The 11,359-nt window shown below is 44.7% G+C and overlaps 1 protein-coding gene across 1 annotated transcript; it reads left to right on the top strand.

Annotated features, from left to right (window-relative positions):
• The first annotated feature begins 9,666 nt into the window (after nt 1-9,666).
• LOC139832317 (uncharacterized) lies at nt 9,667-10,527 on the top strand. Its single transcript, XM_071822049.1, has one exon. It carries the CDS (start codon nt 9,667-9,669, stop codon nt 10,525-10,527), a length of 861 nt encoding a protein of 286 aa, XP_071678150.1.
• Nucleotides 10,528-11,359: the final 832 nt, after the last annotated feature.

Genomic DNA, 11,359 nt, shown 5'->3' with positions numbered 1-11,359 from the left:
GGACCCCAAGTAACTCTGAAACTTATTAACTTTTAATCTAGTGACTCCAAGTAAATTGTTGTGATACTTATACTGTCGAAACTGAATATTAACAGTTCAGTTTGGTTTAGATATTTATTTGTAGTCATCTATATGTGTCCAAATTCTGATTTTAGCTTGCCGTGGTGGTTTGATGCTCTAGTTCACTTCGAGTTGGGTTTAAACAGCAAGATACAAATTAATGTTGCCTATATATTGATGATTTACTTGATATGGCTTTCTTTGTGAGCTTGTGTAGTTGTTTATGGTGGTTGGCTGCTAGATCAAAATAATCCACTGATCACTATTATGTCGTGTAACAGATATATGTATGTGCTATGCAAAGTGGGTGCTTGACCATTTCCAGGACATGGCTTACTTGTGGGCTTGATGTATTTGGATGGTATTGCAGTAGGTGATCTCTCTGATTGCCACTGTAGTGCTATCAAAACATGTGAAAGATGTAGAAAAATCTTATGGGTTAAAATATGATGCCTTTGTCTTAACCCAAGTCTGATGGTGTTTTAAACTGGGTTAAACTTGGTAGCTTTTGTAGTTGTGAAATAATCTGGTGCTAGTCACTTTTGCTTCTTGCTGTGTGTTTATTCTTTGTAACTATGCATACGGCTGGATGCTGAGCTGGCTTGGTGTCTTTTTATTCTGCTCTGTTTAAGTTGCCAGGTTTATTTAGTTCAGTACCAAGTGATGATAAAAACATTCAAACATTGCTGTTTGATGCTTTCCCCCGATTTACTTGTCTATCTATATGCTTTGCTGGAAAGAGTTCATGTATGATCTGTTTCAAGTGTGAGATTTATACCTCACTCCAGCTCCTATAAAAAGTGTGTTTTGATCTTGTTTAGCTTCTGATCTTGATGAGCTTCTCCTCCTCGAACTTGTCCTTCTCCTCCTAGATCCAGCTATGTCACCATGATCTTCTTGCTTCAGCTTCTGGTTTATGATTTGATTTGGCTGTTGGAATTCTCTGGTTTGAATTCTAGGACGTTTCAGTGTTTTGGACAAAAGAACTGAGACATGTTCTTGGTTCTTTGTGTAGAACGTCGGCTGTGAAAAATGGTATGCTCCTAGATTGTTTTGAACAACACGGCATGGCTTTAATACCCTGCCCAAGGAGTGTCCTGGGTTGACAGCACACACATGCAAATGGTGACAGTGCTGTTAGCCTGCATGGCTGCTTGACGTGACTGAGTGCATCTCCTTGTGGATCAGATCGGTCAAGAAAGATCTTCCTTTTCCATTTCCTTTATTTTTAATCCAGCCACTTGGCTTTACTTTTCATTTTTTTTGTGTTCTCTTTGTTTGTTTTGCAGGAACGTGGATGAAGGTTATGAGCTTCAAGATTTAATTGTAGAATTATTTCTCTTTTTCTTGTGTTTTGGATTTGTAATTTATATTTTTTTCCTATGTTATTATTTAAGACTTGTGAATATTTATACCTTATATATAATCAAGAATTCCATTCTTTATTTGCAATTGTATTTAATATTTAGAATTCAGTTTCCATTTATGTGCAGTGATTCAATAATCATGAAGTACTTATATTTATTTTATGATTTCAAATCCAAAGTGAATTTCAAATGTGGAAGCCAAATATTCCTTTTGAATTGTTTCTTCCCCATACAAAGCAAAGCATCAAAGGTCATGTCGAAATTTATTGCACTCACATCGATGTACTAATTCAATTCTACCGATGCAAGAGAAACCTCGATCACTTTGACAGTTTTAAACAAAAGCGCGAAAATTCCCCGGATTTTCTATGCATGAATGCAATGCACACATCTGTTTTCTCTATTTATGTAACCCCAAATACTGGGATATTACACGGTGGCTGTCGATTTTAAGGTCTATGATTTTTTGTTCCGCCAGGAGCAGCCGGATTTCGTGCCAAATGTTGCTTTTGTTCCTTACTTTTGGCGTCGTAAAGGAGATGATCCGGGCAATGATGGTGCTGGACAGTCAAAAGGCTCGGATTCTAATCCCGGGGCTGCGAATCAGGATACCTCTCCTTCGAATAACATGGATGTGGACCCTTCTCTCCCACCATCTTCCGCTTCTTCGTCGCATGGGAAGGGTGTTGCAGCTTGTCTTGGGGAGAACCATGCTACCATCTATGCTGTTACTCCTTTCAACCCGTTTCCGAAGACTCCCAAGGCGATTGAGATTGTTAGCAGGGCTCGTGTTGTTTCTCCCGGCTTGGTTGCGGCGCCTCGTCTGCCTATTGTTTCCGTTGTGGAGAGCTCTTCGCTGGTGCAGCCTCGCCCACCCGCAGCTGCTGTTCTTGATGTGGTTGCAAGGGAGGCTGCTCCTTTTACGCTTTCTACGCCTGGGCTGCAGCAGGCAATGGCCGACACTGTTGAGCCAAGTCGCTCGGAGGCAGCCTCCCCCTCTACGGCTGTGACACGGAGGGAAGACACCGCTGTCGGCGCGTCTCGCGACGTAGCGGGACCAGCTCCGGCTGGGCGTGCTGCCAAGGCTCCCAGGGTGGCGGGTTCGACCTCGACTATCACCCCGCCACCGTGCGCTAGCCCATCTCTGCCCCGGGAGGCGGTCGAGCAGGCGGCGTCGAGCGCGACTTCTTCGGCGTCTCCAGGACTTCGGACCGGTATGGATGCTGCCCCTTCGACAGCCGTCCATGCTTCGTCCACCTTCGTCGGGCCGGTTCCTCCACCTTTCGTGGCAGCGTCTACTTCGACTGAGCTGTCACGTGAGGGTGTCGAGGTGCCGTTCTCCAGGGACGTTGGATGTTGCACTCCATCTCCTCCGCCAAAGGCTTCGGCTGCACCGCCACCACTCTCACGTCGGAGTGGTCGACATGCGGTGGCAGCTGATGGGTCTTCGGCGACAGACGAGGACACGCTCAAGAAGGCCATGCGTCGCAAAGCCATCCAAAATCTGGATGGAGCTGGTACGTCACCTTTAGCTAGATCATACCTCAATTTCTCCACTCCAGATGTTTATTCTAAACTATCTAGTGTAGGCGTGAAACTTGGTAATAACTTAGCTGAAATTAATCTTTCCACCAACGTCTTGAGGCACATGGAATTTGACAGACTCAAAGTCAGTCCTAAGCTTCATGATGTGGTTGATGATACTGATCTAGATGATGAGGAAGCGAATGCCACAATGGATGGTCAGCTTATCTCTAATCTAGTGGGTATTGTCTCGGAGGGAGATATGAATGAGGCGATGCTAGGTTCTTTGTATGAACTGCAAGCGTCTTGCCGTAAGTCAAAATCTTCATCCAATAAAAAACCCAAGAAGCGGGTAAAGGTTTCAAAATCTACAATTGTTGCTCAATGAATGGTATGTTTTCAAATAGCAGAGGTCTTGGAGACTTGGCTAAACATCTACATATCGCTCACTGTATACGAGATCACAATTTAGATTTTGTTGCTATTTCTGAAACTGGCAGACGTGATTTCTCTCAAAGTCTACTTAATCGTCTTTCTGGCGGTTTGGACTTTGAGTGGATATCTACTCCTCCCCGCGGTCGGTCGGGAGGTATTCTGGTAGGAGTAAGATCAGATACCATGGAAGTTCTAGCAAGTTCGAGTGGAGATTATCATATTAAGATCCATATTCGGAACAGAGCTAACAATTTCCATTGGAGTCTAGTTTCTATTTATGGGGCTGCTCAAAGATGAATTTAAGGCCGACTTTCACAGTGAGCTGGTAAACCTAGCAAAAGATAATCCACATCCAATTTTAATTGGGGGAGACTTCAATTTGCTTAGGTTTCGCCACGAGAAAAGTAAAGGCCGGTTCGATGATCATTGGCCCTTCATTTTCAATGCTGTTATTGACAGCCTTGAATTGAAGGAAGTCGAGATGATTGGGAGACAATTCACATGGGCAAATAGTCTCCCTAACCCCACGTTTGAAAAACTTGATAGAGTTCTTATGGATGTTGAATGGGAATCTAAATTCCCTATGGTATCTGTAAGGGCTCTCGAGCGACTCGAACGTCTTTCTGATCATGCACCAATACTTTTAACCACTGAAGCATCCAGACCGCCAATTAACCACCGTTTCAAATTTGAATTGGGTTGGTTACAGCGGGAAGGCTTCCATGAGATGGTTAAAAATGTATGGAGCAGACCTGTACGAGCGTCCTCTCCCATAATAAGGTGGAACAAAAAGATGCGTTTGTTACGCAGTCACCTTACTGGATGGGCACGTCAGATAACAGGCATTCTTAAAAAAGAAAAGCTAAGGCTTTCAACCATTATTGATGGTTTAGAAGCTTTGGCTGAGATGAGGCCTCTTTCTACGCAAGAGATTGAACTCAAAAATCAATCAAATGCTGAGATTGCGAGATTACTCCGTGAGGAGGAAATCAAATGGTACCAAAGGTCTAAAAGCCAGTTCATCCTTGAAGGAGATTCGAATACAAGGTACTTCCATAGCATTGCCAATGGCAAGCATAGGAAGAAACGTATTCATAATCTTATTCAGGACGAAGGTATCATTGAAGGTCAGGAACATCTTAAGGCTTATATTACCAGTTATTATAAAGATCTGTTTGGAGCTCCAGAGGAAGGATCCTTCTCTTTGGATGAATCCCGAACGGATGATATACCCCAAGTGTCTATGGAGGAGAATAACCTTCTTACTGCTCAATACTCTGAAGAGGAGGTAAGAAGGGCAGTTTTCCAAATGGAACACAACAAAGCTCCAGGTCCGGATGGTTTCCCAGCTGAATTCTATCAAATCTTTTGGGACACCATTAAATCGGACCTTCTTGCTTTATTCAGTTGTCTTCACGACGGACAACTAGAGTTATTTCGTCTAAATTTTGGAGAGATAATTTTGTTACCGAAAGTTAATGAGGCAGAAAGGATACAACAATACAGACCCATATGCCTTCTTAATGTCAGTTTCAAAATCTTCACGAAAGTGGCCACTATTAGACTAAACTCAGTTGCGGATCATGTAGTTCGACCGTCTCAGACTGCTTTTATGCAAGGGAGAAACATCCTGGATGGGGTGGTCACCTTGCATGAAACGGTCCATGAATTATATACCAAAAAGTTGAATGGGGTTATTTTAAAGCTTGATTTTGAGAAAGCATATGACAAAGTGAAATGGTCTTTTCTCGACCAGACACTCCGCATGAAAGGCTTCTCTGTTGAATGGCGTGCTTTGATTAATTCCTTTGTGTCTGGGGGTAGTGTAGCCATCAAAGTCAATGACGATGTTGGCAAATACTTTCAAACACTAAAAGGTCTCAGACAGGGTGATCCCTTATCACCAATGCTATTTAATATAGTAGCTGATATGCTTGCTATTATGATTGAACGTGCTAAGATGGACGGCCTGATTGAAGGGGTAGTCCCACATCTTGTGGATGGGGGACTTTCTATTCTTCAGTACGCCGATGATACAATTCTTTTCATGGAACACGACCTTCTGAAAGCCACAAACCTGAAATTGATTATTTCGGCGTTTGAGCAATTATCAGGTCTAAAAATTAACTTCCATAAAAGTGAATTGTTTTGTTTCGGTGAGGCACAGAATGAAGTCCACGCTTACACCGAGTTGTTCGGTTGTGGGCAGGGCCAGTTTCCAATGAGGTATTTGGGTATTCCGGTTCATTTTCGGAGACTCATGATTGCCGAATGGAAATTAGTCGAGGAAAGACTTCAGAAACGTCTTAGCAGTTGGAAAGGCAAGTTATTATCCATTGGAGGAAGATTGATTCTTATTAATTCAGTACTAACGAATTTGGTACTGCATATGGTCTCTTTCTTCCTCTTGCCGAAAGGAGTCTTACAAAAACTGGACTACTACCGGTCAAGATTCTTTTGGCAAGGAGATAATGAGAAGAAGAAATATCGATTGACAAAATGGAGTGTTTTTTGCTGTCCTAAAGACCAAGGAGGGCTGGGTATTCATGACCTAGAGGTCAAGAATACTGCTCTCCTAGGTAAGTGGTTGTTCAGGCTGCTTACGGAGGAAGGGACCTGGCAAACAATGCTTAAAAGGAAATATATTGGCACAAAAGCATTATCACAGGTTACTTGGAAACCAGGTGATTCTCATTTTTGGGCTGGACTAATGGCAACGAAGAATCATTTCTTCTGTCATGGTACATTTTCCATTAAGGATGGATCGGAAATTCGTTTCTGGGAGGATAGGTGGCTTGATGGCACACCCCTCCGAGAACAATATCCCGCTTTGTATTCTATAGTGCGTTACAAAAATGAGACCATCGCTAAGGTGATGGACAATTCTCCTCCAAATGTAACATTCCGTAGGGATTTGTTAGGACAGAGGTTGTTGGACTGGAACGCCTTACTTCAACGTTTGGCGAATGTTCATCTACAACCTGGTCATGACGAATTTCGTTGGAATCTACATGAAAATGGTAAATTTTCGGTAGCTTCCATGTACAATGCACTAATTCATCCAGATGTTCCAATCGATACACCTAATAACAATAAACTTTGGAAGTTGAAAATCCCTTTGCGGATAAAGGTATTTGGATGGTACCTCCGCAAATGCGTTATTCTCACCAAAGATAATCTAGCTAAGCGGAATTGGCAAGGGAGTAAACAATGTGCTTTCTGTCACCAGGAGGAGACAATAAAGCACTTGTTTTTTAATTGCAGGTTCGCTAGGTCTATATGGTCAGTCATCCAGTTAGCTTCGAGCTTGTATCAGCCACGTAGTGTTACCAATATCTTCGGGAATTGGCTAAATGGCATTGATCCTAGGTTTAAGAAGCATATTAGGGTGGGAGCGATTGCCATTATTTGGTCGCTTTGGCTATGTAGAAATGATAAATTGTTTAATGGTACTAATTCTTCTCTGTTGCAGGTTATATACCGGTGTACCAACACCCTCCGCTTATGGTCGTCGCTCCAGCGTGTGGAGCACCGAGACCTATTTACGGAGGTCTGTTCACGGTTGGAAGCTACGGCGAGGGATACTTTCTCCCTACATGGATGGCAGCATAATCTAAGGATCGAAGCTCCTCCAGTTTAGGCGTCTTTACATTTTATCAATATGATATGTAATCTCGCCTTTTTTTGTGTCAAGACTAAACAACGGCTGTGTGCATCTAAGATATGCAGAGGCCGGGTGTAATGGCTTAAAACTCTTAAGTAATAAAGCGCCCCTTATCGAAAAAAAAAGAAGAGCAACATGGTAAAAAATCTCAGTTGAATGCAAAAATAGCACAATAGTTTATGGACCATTTAGGTTGTTTTGTTCACAGTTTCTGCCCTGGAAAAATCAGTTTTCAACAACTGTGACATCTCGATCAGCACATAATTTAGCTCAGTCTTCACAAGTTTTTCCCCTAACGGTGCGTGATCCCAATCGTAATTTTTCGGATAATTTGCCGCCGCACAGTATGGCAGTCCAAATTGTAACTAGAGATAAACACAAGTCAAGAAGAAATACTACAGCATATTACAACATTCATTCAAGCAGTAATAAACAAGGCACGGAGCCTGGCGGGAGCAAAATACTTGGGTTCAATAATGCCGCGAGATTAGGCTTAGGCTTTGAGCCTTTGCTCGAGCGCTTGCTCGAGCATTGGCTACTCTTGTAATGTTTCTTGTAATGTTCGTTATGTAAAACTCTTTCTTAATTATTGAGACGAGGTCTCTGTTTAAAATAGCTGGCTATAGCCTTTCGCGAGGCCTACGGCTATAGCTAGAGGCTTTAAGGGCTAAAATAGAAATAGCCGCTAATAGCCCGGCTAAGGCTATTTAGCCTCATAGCCGCTAACTTCCCGCTCAATGGGCCCAAAATTTTGGACCAAAAATTTCAGTCGACCGGCCCATTTGCTTGGCGAAATAGCCACCAAGCTCTAGTTATATAATTATGGGTATAACTATGTCCTAAACTACGTAATGATGTTGTAATATTTGGATAAAACTATATATTTAACTATGTGTGAACTATTATGTGTATCTCCTATGTGAAGATGTTATTATGTTATTAATTTGTGAATTATTGATATATATATATGACTATATGATGCCCAATTTTTTTCATTATTTAGCAAATCCGATATATGGCTATAGCCCGCTATAGTCCGGCTATAGCCTTTCATAGCTTCAAAAAAGTTCGCGGCTATCGGCTATAGCCGGCTATTTTAACCAGATGACGAGGTACAGTTTTTGCCTCCGTTCCAAAAAAACAAGGCACGGCCAACAAAGGCAACATCACCGACAAAACATGGCAATGCAACCTGCATATCACAAACATAAAAGCTGGCATCGGTGTGTTCCAGCACATAATCTCAGGAGGCAGTGACATAACTCAGTCAACACACAACAGATTTATCATGATTCATGGTAAGTGTCAGGCGTACAGCAACCAACCAAACGATTATCATTGTTTTTGAGATATATAACTTCACTTATTCTAGTTAGAGCACTCGTATATAGTAGGAACTATCAATGAAATGTTTCAGAGCAATGTGCAAAAGTAAAGACAATAATAAGAGAGAATGCAAACTAAATCAAAGTTGAAGTTATCAATTTAAGCATGAAATGTCTAATATGCAAGAACCAAGACCATCACATAACTAAAAATCAATTCTTTGACTTGAGTGCCGTGCTTCATAAACGCCAATTTGAGGTTGCCTAATGGACCCCTGCCTGTTCAGTAGTTCAGTAGTTCATAAACGCCATGGTTCAGTGGTTCAAGAGGGAGAGAATTATACAATTTAACTGCCTTGTGCCCAATGGACTCCTGGGTGGCCCCTCATAATATTATGTTCATGTTGGACAAAGGAACCATCTCAGTTTCTGAATACAAATCTAATGAAGTGTCTCCGCCTATGAATGAATAACCTTAAGAACACCTCCTTATTTGGAAGAAATCTTACTGGACCACACATATGCCATATAGCTTCCTGTTTCTGGTTGGTCACCGTAAATAATAGTTTGGTTGAAACAGTCATGTTTTCTCAGTTTAGGCCTCAATGTTGGGACAGTTTTAGCTATTCTGACGTCGTGCTAGTCATGCCGGACATGTTTTTTTCTCTGTTGGTGTGGAATGTCCGCGCCCTGAACTCTTTGGCGCGATGTGATTCGATCTATCAGGGCGCGAGTGTGGTCTGCTTTCTTGAGACTAAGATGCAGGTGGTTTCGCGAGCCACCGTGGATCATTGCCTCGGCAGCATCTTCTTCTTCCTCCCTGCCTCGGCAGGTCGGGCTGGCCTCGACGACACTCGTGGCGGCATCCTTTTGGCATGGAAATCCGTTGTGGTTTCCCTATCTAACCCTCACTATTCCAACAACGCCATCACGGCGAGGGTTGGTGGTTTTGGGGCAACGAGGTGGTGGCTGACCGGGGTCTATGCCCCGCAGTCGGATGCGGACAAGTGTCTCTTTCTCTAGGAGAGCAAGGATATCAGGAATCTCCACTCATGTCGGTGGGCTGTTGCAGGTGACTTTAACCTGATTGTGGATGATGTCGATAAGAACAACGCCAATCTCAACAGCTGTATGATTGGAAAGATTCGCCGCCTCCTATCCGAGCTAGAGCTGATAGAGCTCTACTTGAATGGCCGCCGTTACACATGGTCCAATGAGCGGGAGCTTCCAACCTTGGAGAGGCTGGACATAGTTTTGGCATGTGGCTTCTCCCTCCTCTTTTCTGTCGGCTATGTCTTCCTCCACCTCGGATCAGTGCCCGCTGCTGCTTAGTCTGGCAGCGGAGTTGAAGTCCGTATGGCGCTTTCTTTTTGAAGCTTTCTGGCCCAAAGTGGATGGCTTTCTAGATGTGGTGGAGGGCGCTTGGACTTTGGGTCAGATCATCGCCAACCCGTTCAAGCGTATCTCGGCCAAGATGGCCGCAACAGCCAAGGCCTTGACTACCTGGAATGATCGCTTTATTGGAAGCAATACGAAGCAGATCCTGCTGGCCAATGAGTTGATCCTCCGCTTGTATGTGGCGATGGAGTCGAGGGCTTTCTCTATGGAGGAGAGAGGCTTTTGGAAGCTTTTCAAGCGGAAGCTGCTTGGGCTGGCCTCAGTGGAGCGAACAATCGCTAGGCACCGGTCGAGGATCACGTGGCTCGCGGGAGGTGATGCTTGTACCAAGTTCTTTCACTTGCATGCCAATCATCGGCGTCGGAAAAACTTCATCGCGCAGCTCAAGGTGGATGGGGTCTTGGTGTCGGACCATGAGTCTATGGTCGTGGCGGTGGATTCTTTCTATGAGCTTCTACTTGGCTCGGCGCTGGAGCGGGGGTCCTCTCTCGACTTGGACTTTCTGGGCGTCCAGACTCACGACTTGTCTGAGTTGGAGGCTCCTTTCTTCGAGGACGAGGTGTGGGGCGTGATCCGCTCCCAGGAGCTAGACAAAGCGCTAGGCCCAAATGGTTTCTCGGGTAGATGCTATGTGGCTTGTTCGCACATCATCAAGCAAGATGCCATGGATGCCTTTCGGGCCTTGTGGAGTGGAGGCTGTCGGGGGCTACATGTGGCGAACCAGGCTGGTTTCCCTTCTCCCCAAGCATGCTAATGCGGTAGAGATCAAGGATTTCCGTCCCATTAGCATGATTCACATCGTGGCAAAGTTGGTGGCTAAGTTGCTCTATTTGCGCCTCGATCGCCCCCCGAATTGTAGAGCTTGTGGGGCCAGCAGAGTGCTCCATCCACCCCATCCGTTGCACACCGAAGCAAGTGGATTGGCCTGTACGGTCTTGGGCTATGAGGTGGCCTCTTTCCCTTTAAAGTACATACATGGGCCTTCCCCCGGGTCTTAGGAAGGTGACGACGGCTCAGCTGCAACCCCTAGTGGACACGACGTGCAGCTTGTCGGCTACAAGTGTGGTGCGCGAATCTCCCCACTAGAGGGGGGAGGACGATCCTGGTGCAGACACGTTGTGCGCGATCCCCATTCACACCCTGATGTCGCTAGACATTCCTCCCAAGGTTCTCGAGGTGCTTCTCAAGGTCTGTAGGGCCTTCCTTTGGAAAGGCCGAAGGGAAGTCAAGGGAGACCATTGTTTGGTGGCTTGGGATAAGGTCGCCTCGCCGAAGTTGTTGGACGGCCTGGGGATCCCGAACCTCAAGCTCCTCAACTTGGCGCTCAGATGCAAGTGGGTGTGGCTTCAAAAGGTGGACCCCACTAAGGCGTTGGCAGACTTCAACATCCAGCTACCTAGCCTTTGCTCCACGATCCTTGACTCGGCCACCTGCTACGTGTTAGGAAATGGAAAGCGGGCCTGTTTTTGGAAGGACTCGGGTCTAAGGTGGAAGATATTGCTCCACATGTAGTTATGCTAGTCTCGAAGCGGAGGGCCATGTAGGGATTCGTTGCATAGAAAACAAAAATTTCCTACCGCGAGAAC

Source organism: Lolium perenne, chromosome 1 (assembly GCF_019359855.2).
Source record: "Lolium perenne isolate Kyuss_39 chromosome 1, Kyuss_2.0, whole genome shotgun sequence".
NCBI lineage: Eukaryota > Viridiplantae > Streptophyta > Magnoliopsida > Poales > Poaceae > Lolium > Lolium perenne.
This window is presented reverse-complemented; position numbering and strand designations above follow the sequence as displayed.

What these genes read in the sequence shown, in the direction of transcription:
- LOC139832317 (XM_071822049.1), top strand. Translation starts at nt 9,667, where the DNA reads ATGTCTTCCTCCACCTCGGATCAGTGCCCGCTGCTGCTTAGTCTGGCA.